The following is a 22,052-nucleotide window of genomic DNA, read 5'->3' on the forward strand; positions in this document are numbered from 1 at the left end:
TTAACACATATTATAGAACTTCAAGAATGGACAACATCCTACCTGTGTTTTTTGATTCCGTTTGACAGCGACTCCCCACTGCCACACACCTTTTCTTCGGACATGCCTGAAGTTATCGTATCTTTGGAATCCATGCTGTCCTCTAACGAGTAGGCTGCTGTTGTTTCAAACCCACTTAATGATTTTTCAGATTCCGAATCTGCAAAAGAGCAGGTGCATGTTAATGAATCTACCGCCTGTGCTAGACTTCAGTCACTAACAGGTCTCCTTGCCTTGTACAAAACTGAAACCTAAGTAGCCTACTGTGTCCTGATGACAGCATCCATTTGGTAAGTAACTAGTACTGCCAGAGACCGCTGCAGCCCAGCATCTACATATAAAGAAATTGCATCATAAGCAAGACTACAATACATTAAAAATCCTCTATCCAACTGAGCCAAAATCTGGCATATTTCTTAAATTGAAGCTACTAGAGCTTGCTTAGGACAAGTGCCAGTGCCATACAGATGCCAGTACCCTACTGAACAAACAGTACCTTGAGTAATGATTCCTTCTTCAGTTAGGTCTAAGTTCTTAAGACTCTCAGTGCTGTTCACCAACCTTCACTTCCCAACTCACTGAACAAGTATCAAAGAACAGGAGGATGTATCATATAGATAACACAAACTACGTAGGTCCCAGCAACGTCTAAGTGATAAGCTCACCAATCAATAAGATAAACTTTGTACTGTGGAAGGCAGGTTAATAGTACAAACCACATCACATCTCAAACTAAACCAAACATCAACAACAACACCTTTCCAACCAGTGTTTTGGTCAGGTATTACTTGTTCAGCTCTGGAGAAGAGACAGTGCTACCCCAAATCAGCCAAGCAAAGGCTGTATTTCTGTGTTAGGTTTTCTTTCAAACCTGACAAAGGATAATCCAATTGCAAGTTCCAGGAAGTGAGGGAGCAACTGAAGACAACTTCTATCTCATTTGAAAAATTCTTTAGCAGAAACCAGGTACCACACTGAATGGCAAACAGTTAATGCAAGCCTCACTGCTTCTGAATAACAGACCCAATCTACAGCAGACACTATTCCTGCCATATACTGCTTCCAGCATATGCTGTTGCTCTTGGCTGCAAAATCCCAAAGAAATAATTGCAAAATTAGCCATTCTCTCACATACTCATTCTAATTCAAAACCAGTAATCAAAATCTGCTGAAGTAGCAGCCAGTCCAAAAGAATATCTCACTCACAGCTGTCTACTGCCAGGTGCTTTCTTGTTTTGTCTTTAAAAAGCTACGCCAGTAGCTTCTCCAGAACATGTAAATTGTATATTGCTTTGTATATATATAGTGATAGGAAGACTTCCTATCCAGATTACATAAGGGTCAGAAACAGGACAGAATCCTGATAAATGGATGGGCTGTGTCACAATGACTCCATACTTCCTAGAGAGAGATCTAGAAGCATAAAGGAGATCTTTCATTTAAAACATCCATGTCTATCCTCATCAAGACAGTACTGAAATTAAGCCAGTTGCTAGGGAATGAAAAGAACTGCCAGCTGGTGCTGAGGATATGTTAAAGAAGTGGACTGGCACTCCAGAGAATCTTCTCACAATTTTCCCCAAATTTGTCAGTCTAGTTCTGTGCCAAGTTATGATATAACGTATCAAAGCATTAGTTTGGTGGGTACTATATATAACAAGTAGGGTAAGGAAAAGCGTTTTTACTTGGGAGAAGTTTGTTACATAAAACACAGATTTGTCTAGAGTTCCTAAACCCAGGTAGCCAGGAAAACACCGTTTTCTTGCACATCCAAATACTGCAGTGAAAGAGACACTCTAGGAGTGCAACACAACTTGGGCCTCAGCTTCTTGACCACACAACAAGCTATAAAGCCCTTCGAGGTATGTATTCCACCTCTCTTTTGGAAGAAGCCCCTCAACAGTGCCAACAGTTACCATGACAGGAAAAGCATGAAGCCAACCCAGTAACATAAAGGAAACTCTGGCTCCTGTAAGGTCCTTTCTTCTCTTGTACCATCCAGGACTGTCTTGCTTTCAGACAACAGTCAGAGTGCAAATTCCTTCAGTCTGAGTTTCTGCAGCAGACCTAGGACTCCACAGCAGAAAGGCAAGAGCAGATAAGCTTCACTAGAACTGCCTGCCACTCTTGGATGTGCTTCTCAGCATAACCAAGATTTTTAAACACCACACACATTCAGTTCTCCTCATGCTGGCCTTACAGTGCCAAGAGACCATTCTGCTGGACTGAGCTCCACACCTGCAAACCTTTCCAGAGCTGTAGACACTGACCACACAGCCTTCCCCAGGGAATGTGCCTTACCTAATGCAACAATACCGTGCTATACAAAAAGAAACAGTAGAAGAATGAAACAAAACTGTTGTAAGAAATTGCTCCCTAGAGAAGCTTCACACATTTTCCTAAGAAACAGAAAGTACATTTACAACAGCTCCTGCCATCAAGGATCTCAATCTCTGAACCCTTAACCTCAGCTACCTCCTTTAACCTAATGAACTTTGCAATCCTTGAGAATTTGTTAGGGTGTGAGAGTGAACAAGTCTAGTACTGTATTGTGAGCACAGATCAACAGGCAACTCAAACTGAGCTTTTCCCTATGCACTTGCAGCGAACTCTTTTCTGAATTAAGATTTGCATACTCCCCCGTCACTGCAAAAAAAAGATTTATATTCACAAGTTTCTACAGAGCAGCTGTCAAACAGATGACTAGGAGAAAATGAGGGATTTTTTTTTAATTGAACTTAAGGGATTGTGGGCTGAGGAGGGTGGAGAAGGAATAAGAGTGCCTGTTCAGAAGCCAAAATTTTAAAGTGATCTCTGAGACAAGACCAGACTGACTAGGAAGCTCTCCAGCTCAGGAAACCTGAAAGAATAACAGTACAAACACCAGCTACATTTTGCAAGAGTGGGAGAGCACTGGGAAACAGCAGAAGCAATGACAGAAACTTAACTCAAGAGACCTCATTTCCTATTGCTACAACTGGTAAGTCTTCAGATGCAGATAGAAAAGTTTGGCCAATGTCTTTTATTAATAAATAAACCTGAGAAATATAGTGTTTAGCCATTGGCACTGTTGGGTTTCAACTCTGACCAGGTGCTTCCCCAGCCCTCTGAGATGCTTGAATTCATTCTTTTAACTCTGTTTAAGGCAAGAAATGACAGGCAGCAGTGTTCTCACAGAGGTTGTGAAGTATTTTTGGTACACATTCAAAAAAAGCCACTTGACAAACTACTCTAAACATGGAAGGAAGGGCAAGAGGTTTCTATGCTTTTTGTACCATTTTTACTTTAAAGTGATCTGATTACTGGAGACAAACTAAGGAACAAGCAAAAGCAAGGGATGTAGTTGCTACTTCTTGTACCATTTAGGAGAGTTATTTATAAACACAGCACTGAGTACTTGCAGATACCAGCAGAAGCTGTACTACGACAGTTTAGCTTCAGTGTACTTAAATATTCCTGCAGCTAAATAACTCTTTTATTGCAAGATTGCATCTACTCAAAGCCATCAATAACCCTCTCAACACATACAAAAATCCTGTTTGCAGAAAAACCCCCTCCTCTCAGATAAAACCTGTTTAAAAGACAAAAACAAAGGCAGATCTAAACTCTCCCCAAAATGGGTGCACAGTTTGCATAATAAAAAGGGAAAAATCAAGTACCTTTACCCTTTAATTCTTGACCTGCTCAGCCGTTTTTTTAGAGCAATGTTGATGTTCTCTGCATTCCTATTCCATTTTCATATGTTCCTCAGGTCTGTATTAATCAAAACTAATAAATTCTCCAGCTCTCTAGGAGATGGCACTGGTCTTTTAGAATTTTGCTACTTGTTCAGTGCTTCTTCCCTTCTGCCCCACCCTGCTTTAAACATAGAAGACTTTGACACATGTTAAGCATCCAATTCTGAAAGTGAGAGCTGCAGCACTCTGTGTGGTATCGAGTTTAATTACACATCTCCACCACTCCCATGATGAGCGGGTCAGCACACTGGGAAGCGCTGTTAAGTGACCTACGGCTATCAGGGCTCAGATTAATAACACCCTTAACTTTGCTCTTCTTAACACTGGATAACATGCTTTGGTAAGACAAATAACTTGTGTTTTCTGTAGGTTCTTCCTTTAATTTCTCTCTCATTGCAGGGATTTAGGAATTACTGCAACAGTCAAAAAGAACTGCCAACAGCATATCACTGAAAGATAAAAAGAAAGACTTCCGAAAGTAAACTCCAACTCCAGTAAGTAATCTTACCACATTGCAAACATTTTCCTCACTCCAGTTTTGGAAAAGGAAGAGCGTATTTCTGTAACTGTGGTCACAATTTCTACAAACAGAACCACACATCACAGACTAACAGTGAACAATTCAGTCTATGCCAACACCAGCAGGTAGCATGGCTCAGGCTGGAGCAGATTTGCAAGAGGAACAGATGGTGCTGAAGACTTGACAATTGAACCAGATACGTTTCTAGTGCTGCTCTGTTCAGATCTGCTCTTACTCTGCTGCCATGGTCTGAGTGCCCAATAGGATCTGGACTGTATCTTCTGATTCAGCTTCATTCAGGAGCGATTGGATTGTTCTGCAATTTGAACCAGAGCATGGCATATGGGGACAAGTAGCTGCTGCAGCGTGAATACATCCTTTTTGATACACCTCTTCCTCAAAAACCTGCTTGAAAACTGCTCTGAATTGTCTCATTAGTGATACTTCTGTTGAGAGTAAATAAAAAATGTCTTTTATAGACAAAATTCTTTGAAAAAAACCCAAAACAAAAAGCAGCAGCGGCATCTTCTTTCAACCTGTCAAGTCAAAACTAACAATTCTTCAGCTCAAAAAGCAAGCCTACTTATGCAACACTCTCACTTCTAAACGCACTCCTACAGCAGGGATTTAAAAATTCATAGAACTGCAAGCAGAAAGATGGCATCCTGATAGAAAAAAATACTCTAAGTAGTGGCATTTTCCCACTGACAGACATTATAACTTGTTATATCACCCTGTTAAAATACACTGGTGTTTGCTCAATCTCCTATACAACCTAGAAAGGTAATTCATGAATATGGCTATTTGTCCAAAACAGATATAATTTAACACTATCAGTTTGCAAATCAGGTTAAGTAAAAGCTTTGCAGACAGTTGTAGCAATTTATATTTCCAGAAACAAGAAAACCTCTCCTCGAGCCATATCAACAAAAAACTAATTTCTTTTATGCTTGAAGTGGACGTGGTAACACGTATTCAGCAGTCAGGAAAATACATCACATTTCCCTCTTTCTAGCCACCTCCCCATCCCCACCCCCTTCAGAGACAGAAAGGACCTTAATCTCTGCAAAGCACTAAATGTGAACAACTCAGAGAAGAGAATCTAACACCAGTCTGATTAAAATGATGGACAGCCAAGAAAGTAAGTCTGTCCCAGAAAATTATTTAAAATGCAATTAAGATGAACTATGTCAAGTAACTTCTCCCAAAAGAGAAAGAAATCACATTTGAGTTTTTTTAAGTATGTTTCTGTACATATGCACTCAGCAAGTTTCACAATTTTACAAATCCACTTGATATGATTTGCTTGTAGCTTGCAAGGACAAAACTACCACCTCTGACAACAGGAGAGGTGGCTTTGGACACTTTAATTGAACAGCATTTAGAGATCACGTCAGTTATGAGATGTATCTAGCAACTAGCAGCTCTTTAGAGCTTAATATTCTCTCATATGCACAAAGCAAGCCCAGCTGGAGAGTCTACATTCCAACAGCATCAGATAAAGAACTATTCTCTGCTTTGCTGACAATCAAAAGAGCCTGAGGCCTTTCAGCAGAATTGTTCCTTTGGTTCCAGAGGAAGAACCTGTTTTAGTGTTCCTCAGTCTCTTCTCCTACTTGAAGACTTGATAAATTTGCTGCTGTGCCAAACAGCAAAGTCTCCTTCACAAAGTTGATTCACTGTGTTCCTGTGCATAGACTTCCCTTTGCCTGCTATTTCACAGCTTAAGTTTCTGACTGCAGAACACCTATCAAGGAGTCTGGGAACACTACTTTTCTCATCTGTCAGAAGCATCAGACAGTTCAGTTCACAGAAAAAATAACCCCATACTTGCTAGTGAAGTTTGCCATCACAGCCCAGTTGTCTGCTGCAGTTAGATTATGCTCACCCTCAAGCTTTTCCAGATCCTTTATAGTTGTAGGCAGGTGTCTGCTGCCAGATCACCCAGTTAGAGCTACTATTGAGATGCACTATGTACAGACTCTATACAAATGCATGCTGTAATCATCTCAGGCAGTTCAGAATCTTCCAAAATCACCACAGGCATGTTCTGCATATAAAATTATGAAAGATACCAAGCTAAAGAACAGATAGGAAAAGAAAAGACATTTAAGAAATGCATGCAGGATTTTGATTCATCCTTTTCTTTCATGTTTAACACTTCAGGTATACAAAATTGAAATAGAACAAGCCTTTCCTAACATCATTATCCCTCAAAACCAGGGATTTTTATAGTCTGATTTCAACAACAGAACAAAGCGAAAAGCACACACCACCATAGACAAAGCAAGTCAGAAGGCTACAAGATACAGTTACCTCTCCCAAAATAGGAGCCTTATGTTTTGCTATTTTAAAAAAGGGTGTAGACTCCCAAGCAATGAGACCATCCATTTCTGTCCTGCGGTTTTCTAATCTTTGGTCATGCTAAGGTGAAGCAATACAATTCTACAGGTCAACTCTGGCAAATTTTTAGAGCCCTGCTCACAAAATACATCAAACATACTCCTAAAATTAGGTCCACATTAGAAAGGCAGAGATTTCACTTGAAGTGAGACTGCTCCCACCTTCTCCCCCCACCACCCATCCCCGAGACACTCACTACACACTCACATTCTGGACATCACCACTTACCTGAAACAGCATCATAGAACTGCTCTTCACTGAGGATGCTGAGAGGCGGAGATCCATTAACCAGAGACTGCTCTAGTTCATGGTGCTCAGTAGCGAGTGTCTCTAATGCTTCTGACAAGATCTTGTTTTTCTCCTGCTCATGCTCCAGTTTCAAATTCCTCACCTATAAGTAGATACACGCATGAATAAAATCTCATCTCTCCAAAGAATGTGTAGCTGGAAGCTGTTCAGAAAATAGATTCTAATGAATAAATAACTATCAAACAGCTGGAGCTGAAACCACGTGGATTAATGAGAATATTACAGTACTTGTGTGATGATAATAAGGTTGTTAGTCAGCATTTTTAGTAGCTGAAAAATCTGACACGTAAGATCTGACAGCATCAATCACAATTCCATAAGTGAATTCAAGCCAGATAACTATACCTTAAACCTGAGGGGAAACATTTACTGCTCTACTTGGATGACCCTAACTAGAGTCAGTGATCAGTTTCTACAAGCACCAAGCTCTTTCTAGTCTGCTCCAATTTAGTCCAAGCAAGAGCATCTAAATGGAATTACAGAACAAATGTGAATGCCAGTTACAAATAACTGCAACTGAACTATGAGTTGAAAACATTTAACCCTGAAGATTACAGGAGGTTAAAAAAGAGATTCCTCTGATAACTGACTTAAACGTTGATATAAACAACCCTCCCTTTAAACTCCCTGAGCAGTTTACCAAGGAGCCAGAAGTTAACAAAAAGAGAAGCCCAGCCACCAGATGGTGGACTTTTTTTAAAACCCACAAATGCAATGGGCTCCTGAGCAGATGAGGTTATCCATGTTTAGATTCAGTACTAGTAATGGGAAAAGCAGCATGTCCTTCCTATTTCCCCTATTTTTTTTTTTTTGCTAGTGCTTCCCTGCCTCCTCTGTCTGCCAGCAGAGAGGAGAGGGGTGTCACTGAGGGCTCAGAAATGGCCACCTCCTACCCCAGCAAGGCTTCAGTGTGCTACCTACTTCTCCTTCAGTCCCTAAACCATGGAATCTTTCCATTTCTCCCTTCCAGTCCCTTTTTAAAAGCATCCCCAACCCCTGCCTTGTCCTCCAGTTTACTCTCAAAGGTCAGTTTACAACACTAATTCCCCCTCTAAGAACATGCAAGGACATGACAATTAATCTCTTGGAACAGTTACAGGGACAACTTACACATATACCAACATTACCTTTTTGAATCTAATTTAAGAACTGTTCGTATGTCCTCTCTGGTTACAGTTTACATTAAAGCTTTGCTTTGGAGGCTTCAGCCCCCTCAGTTATAACCACTTCTCAAATAGCGGATTCAGAACTGGGCACAAAAGAGGCTAATAAGAAGACATTAAAAGAGATTTGCCACTTCCAGAGAAGAGTTTCTATGCTGGTGGAAACATATCCTCTAGAGAAAGATTTATAGAAGAAATTTTCGCCCTTTCAATTGTGCCAAATACTAAATCAGCTGTTTTGGCTGCCAGGCTCTGAGTGTAAGGGGGGAATCCAATTAAATGATAATTAAAGAGTATAAAACTGGGTTAGTAATTGAAAGCAGAAAAACCACTAAGTCACTTACTGTCTAATAGTTTTACTCTGAACAAAATGAAAAAAGTCTGGAGTAGTTACTGTCGCTTTCATTTAGAGCTCATTCTGACATTACCAATGAAGCCAATTACTGCAATGTTTCGTACAAATCAGACATGCCACTGCAAAAGATCTGTTATTAGGCAGTTTCTGCTAAATACATTTGGTATGCTGTCAAATAGTTATGGAACCACCCACTTAGAGAAACAGCATCCGTGTTTTACTCTCCTGACACAGGAAGGATAGAGATAGAAAATAAAATGGTACTTCTCATTCTTATTAAACAGCAAAGTAAAACCAGTTATGAAAATGCCATTTGCAAAAACATTGTTTTTGCAGGATTGAATTAGATGCCATAATGCTCTAATGCTTTGGTTTGGAAAGTGATTTGAGCAATTTAAATCTTTATCTAAAACTTACAGCAAATGAAAAGAAAATCAAAACAATCTAAAAACCCCATGGATCTTTTCAGCATCCTTTAGTCACAGTTGTGTGACTAAAGAAGCACAACACATACAGGCCTATAACCATGCCTGCTCCAAAAAACTGTTTTCCTGACTTTAAGGTTCTTCTGTCCTATCATAATGTAGAGCTATTCAGAACTGCAGAAGGTATACTGCAAACAAATTCCCTTTTTGTAAAATCAATTTTTACAGTAAGGTTCACTTTTCTGTGAAGTCCCAGTCTCCTGATTGCCAGACACATACTAATACAGCAATTATAAACCAGTAGGTAACAAAAACCCAAAGCTTTTCATCTGCTCCATAAGCAACACAATGCTAGCCAGAAGCTAAGGAATGAAGAAAACTCCTTTAAGTTTGTAGCTTGAAATTGTTGGGATGTTCATTCATAACTGGATGAAGTGGTTTTAAAGCAACCTTAATCAATATTTGGGGACTTGAGATGAAAAATTATAATTGAACATTTTTGTCAACAGTATGGAGCTTATGGGATGGACACATATTCAGAGTCCAGAGATTGCTCTACCAAACTCTACAGTCTGGCACCTCTACACTAGTCATTCCTTGAGGGCTGTTGTCAGGAAACACTGCAACAACACCACATCCTTAAGCACCAAAACAGTTTCACCATGTCAACATGAGAACGAAAAAGGATTTTTAAAATTGTTCTACTACCTTTATTTGATTTTGCCCGTAGAGAAGCAATGCTGGGAGAGATAAAGCTAGAATAACTGTGACATACCATGAATACAGTAGGAAGAACTTTGCTTGAAATAAGCAGCGTTTTTTTTTTTTAACACAAAGCAGCTTTAAGAGATACCTCCATTATGTCAATCATAAAACTCAAGGTGATGAGGTAGACCTCCTAAAACCTACTTGCAGTAAACTGAATATAAAGGGAGGATGTTGTTCTTTTGTTTTCTCAGAATCACACACTTCCTTCCAGTTTAACATGAAACACTGCAGACAGATTGGAAGTTTATTGAACAATGTAATTGACCAACTGAGTGATAGATTTTCCCCAAATGTAAGCAGCAGATTGCCTTTATGCATAATTTTGCCATGCTGTATTTCTCATTCACAAGACATGGTCATGTTCATTCATGTCAATGAACAGGATTCTGAGGCGAATTAGTCCATCTACCTTGCTACTTCACCACCATTTTTTGAGATGGCATTTCAGCTTTATCCCTTTTACAAAAGTTTCTTTCCCATTGTGCCTTTCTTCAGTACCCCAACACAAAAACATCTGCAAGATTACAGAAAGAACTTTCAGACTAGTTTTAAAATTTGTCATTAACACAAGAAGTGTAGGATTCATGTAATAAGCAGGAAGAAGAGCATGAAACAACAAAGTTGAGAAGCATTTCAATCTATTAAACTGGATGCAGAGAGACCAGTATTTTTCAGGGAAGTATCACCTGATTTTGTGAAGTTGCATCAGCTGAATACAAAATCATTTTATGAATTGACACGAATATTTATGTAATGTAGCAAATATCATACCAAAATGATGCAGATACTTGTGTACACACAGTTCTGGAAATCCAGTCTGAGCATGAGGAATTATTTAAATAACCATTTCACTGACAGCATGAGCAAGGCACAGCTTGTAATACAGCCTGGGTTTCTGTACCTCTCATGGTGGTGTCTGAGCTGAGAAAGAGACAGATGGCAAATTGTACTGGGTTCAGGTCCTCATCTTCCAGCTATGGAATAGCTGGCACCTATTTGATCCCTGTCAGCGATGCCCTCAATGCCAGTGCCACCAGCAGCATTATGAGTTTTCCTCTGAGCTTTACACAGAAAGTGGCACTGAGTGCTCAGGTGAACCCTGCACAAGGCTAGCTGAGTTCCCAATGCCCAGCGGGCCAGGCCTCCTACCTTATCCTTGTCAGGAGCTGCTCTGCACAAGTAGCAAATAGTTATCAATAAAGCTGGGCTTGTGCTCACACCATTAGACAATGACACTTTAGATCGGTCTTGCTTCCATCTCTAAAGAGAATGGTATTACCATCAAACTTCAGATTTACTATTTCTGATGGAAACTATCTACCCTTGTCTCACAGAAGTAAACAATCATTCCATCATTATCCCCACAGCTAAAGACACAGCTATAACCTCAGACTGAATTCTTGGTGGTTCTCTGTCAGTTATCTAGGTCAGTGCAACAATTCACTTTTAAAAACCTACTTCTCCAGCTGAAGATGTTTAATATGCACAGTCTAGTAACTAGTTTCACTTTTGGTTTGACTGAATGGAAATCTGCTTCCAACAGCTTCCTATAACATTCCTGCAAATGCTACTGTAACATTAGGTGCTGTGAACACCATACTGTGAATTTAAATGGTAGAAGTGAGTTATTTTAGCAATCAGACTTCTCTTTCTTTTGTTAAAGGAAAGTAACAAACTATTTGCAGATATTCCTATTGCCTTTCCAAGTTACCTGAAATCCTGCTAAGCACAAGAGGATGGTTTAAAAGTTAACTTCTTCATTGTGTACTACTGGCAGAAACTTTACATGTCTATCCAAAATATCAAAAAGCTTATCTGTGTGTAACAAACATCAGTCCCACTCCACTCTGTACCCTCAGTCTTCCTTAAGTAGGTGGGAAACCAGTAACAAGCACCAAATCGCTCTTTTTTCTCCCCTCTTTTTCTTTTTTCTCCCCTTTTTAAAATTTTTTTTAAAGGCTGAAGTCTTGAACTGTATCAGCACAGCCTGTAACCAAGGCCCTTCTGTCCATCCTGAAGACATCTTAGTACAATACACAAAATACTTGCTTTGTTTGGTGCTGGATGCCTTTAATTTAAATTAACACACAACAACAGTGGCACTTCTGTGGGGCAGGAAATCACACCACTCTATGCCCAGCTTCTAAACGATCATCTCAGCAACATGCTATTGCAGCTGCAAATAAACACCAAGTCAAACATATAGTGAGGAAGGCATAGAAGAAATACAGAGACCTCAATAATATGCAGTGCTACATGATTTCAATGTTAGAACAGTAAATTAAAAGACAGCATACCTTAGATTCTACTTCTCCTGGACTGAGAAAGGACAGACTTCACAACACCATAGTGTGATTTAGTTGGATTTTATTTTCAAGCACTCAACTTCAGTGTAAGGAACGACTTCCCAAAACAGAAACTTCAGAGTTGTGCTGAAAGGCAGCATCTTCTCTTTCACAGAGAAAGCACGAGGGGATCTGAAGGCAGACTCTACTGGAATGTCAGAACACTGCGTACCAAGCCTGCTCTGCAGTAAGCTGAGCACGAGAGAGCTGCCTGTGACACTGCCTCACCAACGTCTCTGACAACTTAGAAAGGAGGGCTTGGTTTTCAAAATGAATGGCTTTGTCCAACTGTCACAGAAATTCCATCCTCCCAAAAATGTAATTTCTTATGGGACATTTGCCACAAAGCACAGAAATGAGGTGCAAGTTTTCAGCGGGAAGGTAGGGGCTAGTCTAACACCTGGATGGAAATCAACACATAACCAAAGAATTAGGAAAACACTGCTATAGTAGAACTAGCCTTTTATGTGAACATCTCCCGATGCTTTCTGTAATAAAGCAAATCAAACCTGCCATTTATTTCACACTACATCTATTCCTATGAAGCTGATAGTTTCCAGGGTCAGCTACTCCAATAGGACATACCATCCTGAAAGACAGAACTTACAAAGCCCTGCATTGTAATACATTGCACTACAGAAAACCCGTCACAGAAAGCACTGGGAATCCAAAGTGAGATCTCTGTCCCTTCTGTGATTTTCATACCAAACGAAAACCCCTATCAAAACGTCTGATGCAAAGAGTGGAAACCACAACCTCAATGCAGAGTTTGATATGCATGCAGTTTGTCTGTTCTAACAAGCTCATACAGTTGCAATTTTGCTGTTAGTACAATACAGTCCCTATTGCTAGTGCCTTCTTGCATAAGCCAGTCCTTTGTGATGTCCAGTTTGAACTAGTGCTGAGTAAATCTGTTAATGTAGAATGAGAACTAAAAAGTTTTATACAGACCAGGCCTGCTTCTGTGTCTTGAACAAAGGAAGAAATGTAAAGACTGAGTATTTTCCTCGAGGTGTATCTGTTTAGAAGCAGAACACTTCTCTATATTTTGCTAATAATATCCAACTTCAAAGCATGCTACTGCAGCACTAGTTCTACAGGATAAACTTCTATGAAAAGTACTGTTAAGACTTTCTGCTACCTGGAATAGTACCAAATTGCAGCTTAAGCTGCTACTAAAGTGGAAACTGAAACCAGATGCTCTCAAAGAGAACTCGCTTCCAAAGTTCTCATAGTTTTAATCATACTTGAACTTCAATACAGGATGCTTCCCAGAAAGAAAACAAATTTTAGAAAAGGATTAATTTTTACCTCTACTCATGGGACTTAACTCCCACTAAGCATACATTAATATATGATATGAATATGTATAATCCTGCTTTTCTCTTAACCTTCCACCCTCAAAAAGCAGGAACAGTTCTAGTTTCAGAATGTATCTTCGTAAGTATGCCTCAGGTATATGAAGCACTAGATAAAGGAATGAGTGATTTTTGAATACTCCTATGGCACATAAAAAACTGCAGGTGTGACCACTCACATTAAAGTGACAACAATTTGTTCCCAAACAAATGCAATCAATTTCATGAACATATCCCCAGATTCCTAAAGCATGCAAATATTTTACACAAAACTTTTGGAGTTCTGATCTGTTTACACACAGGCCCTTCTACAAAGAACCTCCTGCTGACTCACTACTCCCCAGCACCATCAAGCACAAGGGAATTGTGACAAATGTCTGCTATGTAAACATATGTTAACGTCTTGCATCCTAACTCTTCATTTACTCGAGTGAACTAGGTCCTGTAAACATCATCACAGCCTTGGCTCATCCCAGGAAACAGAGGACTGATCCAAAATAGGTCATGCTTTACTTCAGCCATTGCTTCTTGCTCAGGTTTTCCCTCTCTCTGTGCCATAAACCTGTCAGTTACCAGGCTTCAGAGATCTATCAGACCGAAACTCAGCATAGCAAGAAAGCAAAAGTGACTTGAACTGCTGACAGTACTGCTACTGCAACTACCGAAAAGCAAAACAAGATGTGATCACTTAATCAAGGAGGTAAGCTGAGCTCACTGATGATAGGCAAAGGGTTATTTACTGTATCACAAGACAGCACCAGTCTCCATCTCCACAGTCCAGCCAGTTGACTCTACAGCATCAGAGTACCACATCTTACTGAGATCGTTATATTCAAAAAAGAAAACACACTTGGAAGGCAAACACAACAGCTGGCTTGGTTTCAGACCCATATACAGAAAACAACACCAATAGAGTTTCTTTTAGTACAAAGGCTGAAAGACCCAAATACACACAACCAAACTCCATACATACCAACTTAAGGTCCTGGTAATCTGTTCTCTTACACCCCAACCCAAAGTCTACAGAAGAAAGCAAAGACTTTGTAGAACAAGTCATATGACTGCCTCAGTCATTCCCCAGATGAACACAAGAGCTCATTGTTAGTCAACTACGAATATTCACATCAAAGTTCAAGAGGACGAGTTTAGCAGGGCTGATTTGGAACGGTTACATTTCATTCTTCTGAGCACAAAGTTGTAGTATTTCTCTATATTTGATTTATTAATAGAATTAAATTCTGCTAATGAAGGAAAGAATGAGGTATGATCATAAAACTTAGAAAAATACAGCAGAAGCACTAGCAGAAGCAAGAGCCAAGCTATCATCCACACAGAAGGAACTCTTACTTTGGCAGGATCATGTCAACTCAGGCAGACATTTAGGCTGTAAGAGAACTGCTATTCAAGGGAAAAGCTGGAGATGCTGAGAGCATGCAGCACCCTTCTCCCAATGTACATGTCTAATACAAAAATTCATCATTCAAGACTGCTGGGAATAACAGTTTCTGAACTAGCCACATGCTAGGGACAAGGACTATTTGCCTCCCACCTTTCCCTCCTAAGATACTAACACTTCCTCCTCAACACGGACCTTGCTGCCTTCCTTCCCCTCTCCTGTTTCCACATTTGGCTATGTCAAAGTCTGTTTATTCAGAGGCTGCTGAAGCACTGCAATTTTAACCAGTGGAGAATGTTGCAGTTCCCAGCCAGGAACCTGTCTAAGAGCACATGAGCAAACTGCAAAGACTAATTGCTGATTGCAGATTAGAAGGCTGGTTTTGGTTTAAAATCTTGGATTTAAGCTTTGAAGAGAACAGTTTCTCTGATAGAAAAGTGCACAGCCAAGACTTAAAAAAACTCTTACTGGTTTGGTTCTAAAGTGAGACTCAATGGCAATTCCCAGTTTTCCTCTCAAATGTATTTGTTTTTCACATTTTACTTAAACAATTAAACTAATCTGAGAAATGTCATGAGGTCTGCTTAGGTTTGAGAACTGCAGAAGTTGCCAATCTCCAGAGCCCATTCTGTCCCTACTTGTGTTCCAGTACTATAATGTCGATTAGTCAAATATCAGGACTTCAAAGAAAAAGCCTTCTGATTTTGTAATTTTCTCTGAAGTATTGTTTCTATTCTGAGTAATGCTGAAATTAAATATGGCTGCTATTCACTCTTGCCAATACTAATGCCAAAACAAGCTGGACTCAATGACATCTGCAGTGATGCACGCATTTGGGAAGCACATTTTGAGTTGCAGAGCTACAAAATTACCAGAGAAAAACTACACCCCAAGGATATTTCACTGCCCCAGTGAGATTAAGCATTTATGTTCTCAGAGGCATATGCCACAAGTAACTTTTCTCAAGCTAAAGGTTTCAGTTGAAGTTGATCTATTATACTGATGCCAGCAGAACCAGAACAGCACACTGCTGCATGCTTCCAGATCCAGTAGGGACAATCTTTTGTCTTCTCCTTTTGAGGGACTGGACATCTTTGAAGTTTGCTAGTCTCACAGAGAGACCAGATTTTAAGATGTAAGGGCTCTTAAGAATGTATACAGGAAACATTTTCTTTTTAAGGACTGTTTTGAAAATAGATCTTAAGGCAGTTTTGATCTAACTACTTCCCTTAAGTATTCTTCTGTATACACCACTGGTTACTTTGATCAACCCCTTTGTAATCTCTCCCCCACACTTCTTCCCAACTGGGTTATGGCAAATGCATGTAATGTTTTCTCTTCTGAAGCAAATGTAATGTTTTTGCCATGTTTTTGTTGGCTCTTACTGACTTACTAGTGCTGCTGGACTCAGTTGTTGACTCAGACTGAAAACAGCTTCCTATTAAAAAAAATTAACACTTTTGAAGCTGGCTATCTGCTCTACGAGTCTGCATTGAGAATCTTGTTAATTATTCGTTTTTCATGAAGTCTAACTAACAGGTTATTTTAAAAAGAAATTTCAAAACAAACATGCATGCTTGTACAGTTGTTCCACATTTCTGAAAAACTATGTCTCCCTTGCTAGTTTTATTTCATTTTGTACACCAACCAAATAGAAGTAAAAAATGTTACATAGCCCAGAAATCAACAGTGAGTTTTATAATGCAATGCTGGAGTTCTTATCTCCAAATAAAATCCACCTTGGAAAGCATTCTTTGCTGTTTCTGCTATAGCCCAGAACACATTCTTCCCACATTTCCAATATTAAAGAATCAGAATTCAAAGATTGATACAGATGCAAAAATCCCACTTCTACTTCAGATTTTAGAAGGACTTGGAGCATTAAGAAGATTGCCCCTTCTTAGGGATGATTTTCCTCTGAGACAGGTTTTGTCCTTACTCCAAAGTAGGCAACAGCCATCAGACTTGAGCCAGGCCCTGGGTAAGACATTTCCTGAAATTAGAATATGCCACACAGACATTTGTCCAGCAGTTAGAGATCACAGATAAATATGCTCTAGAGTACGGAAATTCAGTGCAGAACTAGATAATCCCAACGTTCTCATTTAGTGGAACAGGTCTTTTCTCCTTATGAATGATCTCAAATACTTTTGCCCTTATGTGATAGGAACTTTCTATTGCTGTTGTGTTTGGGTTTTTAAAATTCTTTTTCAAAAACATTGCATCAAAGTTATTTACTAGTAAGTCATGTATTTACTACTGCCCTATAAGCAATCCAGTAGCAACTACAGTTCAGAGGAAGAAGAGATCCCAGATTAAACTTCTAAGATGCTCTTTTACAAACTTCTCCAATAAAACTCACTGGCTGCTAGAAGAGAACTTGATTTGATCAAAGTTCTAAGTTCTCCCCACTCTAGGTTGCAACAGAATCTGTCTAGAATGACACATAATTTTTAGATTCAATAAATTGAATGTGAACAAAGACAATAGTAGAAAAGCACAGATCATATATTACCAGCTGATCTTTGACACATGTTCCTCAAAATTCTCTAACACTACTGTACTGGACTGGCCCTTAAGTATCTGTATGTCTAAGGATTGTTCAAACGAGAGAAGAGAGGGTTCAGGGCAAATCTATATAAATACCTGAAGGGAGGAGGCAAAGATAACTGGAGCCTGGCTCCTCTCAGTAGTGCCCAGCGGCAGAACAGGAAGGAGTGGGCACAAGCTGAAAGGCAGGAAACCCCCTCTGATTGTCAAGAAACATTTTTTCACTGTGGTGCTGACAGAGCACTGACACAGGCTGCCCAGTGGGGTTATGGAGCCTTTATCCTTGGAGATAATCAAAAGCCATCTGGACATGGTGCTGAGCAACCAGCTCCAGGTGGCCTTGACTAAGAAGGAAGAGTTGGACCAGAGCACCTTCAGCAGTCCCTTCCAACTTCAGCCATTTCCATTTTGTTCTTCTGTGAAACTATGGTTTAGGCCTTAGCCCAAAAAATCACTTGAGAGGTGGAGGAGATACAGGTCAAACACAACTAGATTTGTGCTATCCATCGGCACAGATGCCTGCTGTCTAAGGTTTCCTTCTTAGTTTGAAAGGCTCAGCCAGCTCACTTTAACCTCAGTTTGATTTGTCTGACCTTGCAGCAAAGTGTTTCACTGGAAAAACATACAATCCAATTTGGATGCATAGCACAGGATATATCCTCAATTAATAATCTTGGCATTTCCAGAAAGGTATAAACTACTGACATACATGGATTACCATATTACCTAGAGGACATATACTATTATCTTGACAACTCAAGATTTTTCCTCACCACAATGATAAAAGCCTTGTTTATGGGTATCCCATTAGTACATGTCTATCAGGTCAAACCCACCAAGTTCCTGCAGATGCTCTGTAGCCCTGCACAAGGCCTGGAGGCTGATAATCTGACCTATTACACTGAATATTTCCAGGCAAAATGAGAGTAGTTTTGGTCTCTCCATCCTTTCTCCCACCACAGTTCTTGACTCCAAAAAAAGGGATGTGCAATAGCGACACTATTACATTTCAAGATTAACAAGAAGCTGTATTCCTATTTAAAGGTCATACGTATTTGAACAAGATTTTGTTGTGGAAGCAGAGCAGCTCTGGCAACACAAAACTCCCTGAAGCAGATGAAAATGTTTGCAATCTACTTCTATGTTAAAAAGCAACCCTACATCATGTAGGTACCCTGCAGACCCCCTTCAAACAGGCATGTTCTAAAGCCATTCTCAAAGACTCCTAGCAAACCTATGGATCCAAGAGTTATTGCACTGATGTCCCCATTTTAACATTAATAATGTAGACCTGACAAGCATGAGAGGAGACTGAGTCCACATTTAGCTTACAAATGGCTTAGCATGAAGCTATGCAAGCAAAGTAAGCACATCACAGGTGTCACTCCCAAAGTCAGGATGTTCAGATGAGGGCTGTGCTTAGAAAGCCAGACATCCTCTTTATACTGGACTCATCATGATGTTCACAAGAAACAGATACACTCTACCTTACCATTCATTTGCAGCAACATTCAGGTCACTATAAATGTAACCTAATTTGTTTTGTGTGTGCTAATCAACCAACCTGGATAGCATAGGCCTGTATTTCCCATTTGTACATAATACCGAAAGCATTTATTATTAAAGTGCATCACTGCTGCATTTCAAGGAGAGTGATGTTAAGAACAATACAAACAATATAGCGGAAAAGTTTACTAACATTCCTTTATGAACAGGCATGGCATGTGCCTTCAAGGAAAACTTCAACACCAGTGATTGTCTCTCAGGGTGTAAATATTTTCTGAACACAGTCCATTTACCAATTCCAGTGATATCGTCAGTGACTCAGCAGCTAGCATTATACTAAGGCATTTCATCACTGGACAGCAGAGCAAGCAGTTCTGTATAATATTAAAACAAATACACTTCTGTATACTAATATTAAAACAAATAAAGCTTTTAAAGTCACTGGCTTTCTAGGGGGGTGAGGAGAGGGAGGCCAACAAGTATACATTCGGTCGTAAGATTAAAAAGAAACAGACAAGAGGTCAAATTCCACAATTGCTTACCTTTATAAAAATGGTATCAGCTCTAATAAGTCAGAATTTTTTTAAAAAGTGCAAAAAGCAGTTCAGGTTGAAATACCATGACTGTGGCCTGGTGATGTTTAGGTTAAAAACAAAAAACACAATGGACAACATACCCTCCCATAAGTGCTAATGTTGTCTAAATAGAAATAATCCATTTTTTTCTTCATAGCAAGAAGACCCCTGGTATTTCATGGAGTCAGAAGTGACTAAAATAAGCCAACCAGAAAAACCCAGAAAGAACAGCAGAAAAGTAATTTTAGACTCAGTCAAGCTCCTTTATTCAAGGAAAGGCTGCACATGGACAGCCTACTAGCCCATAAGGCAAGAGATCTGGTATCACTGAAGTTTAAGGAAGCCAGTAAAACGAAAATATACTGAAATGAACTACATGACAAACTTAAGATGATTGAACAACTGTTAAGTGACACAAAGCCTTAAGTTACTTACACTGCCCAGAAACACTGCCTTTAAAACAGCTTCACACAAAACACATGCATAATAAAGAATTAAATATTGGGTCTTCCCCAAAAGCATTTGTTAATATCCAGTACTAGATAGTCACATTAAATTTATTATTCATGTGCATAGAAATTATTTTTTTAAAATATCACTCTCATAAAATAGCTTTTATCAGACTTACATAGAACAAGAAGCCTTATTTTCTTATATATTAATTTTTCATAAATTAAGTTTCAAGAGAGGTCAAGAAGAACAATACATCTCCAGAGAATTAGTAAAGGTGTGTGACCACAGTTATCCAGTTTGCTGTTCTGATGTTTTATGCAGTTGAGACACAAAACCAGACCGCTCAGCTAGACTGAGATTGCAGTCAATTATTTCACGCATTTGCATGCAAAATCCCAGCAAAGTTAATAGGTAAAGTGCTATGCATAAAAGTTCAACTTTATATCGTGGTTTTTTGCTGCTTCATTTTTTTTCCTGAAACTTTACCAGTCCTTAGCTGACAATACACTAGCTGGCTGGGAGCAAACAAGTTTTAGAACTCTAGTGCTCAACCATTCAACTGTTCAGGTGCAAATTAAGCCAGAACATGGAAAACAAGTTGATCAGTTTTACATGCCATGATGACATTATGACATCAGAGGAATAAAAGTGTGCACCCTTCTCACACCAGTTTTTTTTCCAAGTGTGAGAGGAAAACAAACAATATTCTCATAGCACTAAGTAGTGAAAACACTTAGAGAAAATATCCATCTTAAACATTTTTTTCTGCTTGTCTCCATCAGCTTGGAGACAAGAGCATAATTTTGAAAATACGTTCATAGAAAACAGAATTCCTAATTGATATTTGAGAAGCTTACTCTATCAAGAACTATTCCATTAAACTTGATTGCTGCTTGGTTTTTTCCCCTGCAGCCTCAGCTAAGACTGTTTTCTCAACATTAAAAATTAAGTATTTAAACAAGCGGTAGACAAGACCTTAGAAGTAAACTTCAGAGCAGGAGCTGCAGAAGAACATTAAGGAGGAGTCTCATTTCAAACCAGTATGTTTTTACACTGTGTTTCCCCAGAGGCCCATGAACGCATTCCAAGTTAGTGTACACGAGGCTGCTTAACAACAACTGCCAACAAAAAACACATCTACAGGCCAAGCTTTGAATAAGCATTAACCCACTGTGGAAAGTACAACAGGTTAGCAGTGGGCTTCCAGGTGGGCTACACAGTGAGGAGTAGGAAATGCCTTCAGACAAGCTGTCTGACCAGCTTCCACACAGGCTCTTTGAGCTACAGGCCAGGAACAGCTTCCCCACCACCAGAAGTCAGTATGTCACTTCATACACTTCAAAGTTAACCTCTGTCCTCACAGCTGGTGATATACTGTATCAGCAATCTTGAAGAAAACAAACAAGTAAGAAAAGGAAAAGCCTCCCAAAACCACCAAAAAAAATATAAAATCTCCAGAACTGGGACCCAGCTAGAAAGACCAGAAGCACTTGCCTTTTATCCATCCCATAGTAATATCTGAGCATCCTTCTGTGAGCCAGGACCATCTTTCACCCAGAAGTCTTTCCAATGCAGCACTTGACCAAGGATCTTATCAACTGCTTCAAAACCTATCACATGCTTCAAAAAAAGCACTCTGTCAACACACATAATACCCTTTCATAAAAGAACAGCAGTAATATTTACTTATCTTTCCCCTGAATGGAGACTCAGTATTTCTTCTTTTAAAAAGCTTCTGTCTGAGCTGCTGCTTAGCCTCACTTCCCACTCTGGTGACCTATTGAATCTTGGCTGCTCTAGGGAAATCTCAGAAAAAAAAAGTTATGCTCTTTAACTCCTCTACCTCAGACAGTTTGGACTTGCTAAACTCCTGCCTCTACTGGTAAGGACATTGTCTTAACAGATCTGTAGTTAGCTTTATACCTGCAAGGCTGCAGTACACTGTAGAAAAAAAAATCCTTTTGGAGGAAGAACACTATGTCCTCCACAAACATCTCACTATTAAGTTACTCCAACTTAGAGCTTTAGCCCAGATGAAAGACATGTGCATAGAGAGAGCCTAAAAATTAGTTCAGCAAAAATCATCAAGGCACAAATAGAACTGTCAACATTCTAGCAGGAGAAAAAACCAAATAACTTTCCGGTTGGTA

General features: G+C 39.5%; 1 protein-coding gene across 3 annotated transcripts in view; it reads right to left on the bottom strand.

Annotated features, from left to right (window-relative positions):
• Positions 1-22,052, bottom strand: part of OSBPL1A (oxysterol binding protein like 1A) — a 75,896-nt gene that overhangs the window by 21,698 nt on the left and 32,146 nt on the right. For all 3 annotated transcript variants that reach the window (XM_033082827.2, XM_033082656.2, XM_033082979.1), the window contains 2 exons: positions 6,928-7,090; positions 43-199 (listed from right to left, as the gene is read on the bottom strand). In XM_033082827.2, the coding sequence (XP_032938718.1) occupies positions 43-199; positions 6,928-7,090 (320 nt within the window). The remainder of the gene's footprint in view (positions 1-42; positions 200-6,927; positions 7,091-22,052) is intronic.

The sequence above is a fragment of the Catharus ustulatus genome, chromosome 1, assembly GCF_009819885.2.
Source record: "Catharus ustulatus isolate bCatUst1 chromosome 1, bCatUst1.pri.v2, whole genome shotgun sequence".
Taxonomy (NCBI): Eukaryota; Metazoa; Chordata; class Aves; order Passeriformes; family Turdidae; genus Catharus; species Catharus ustulatus.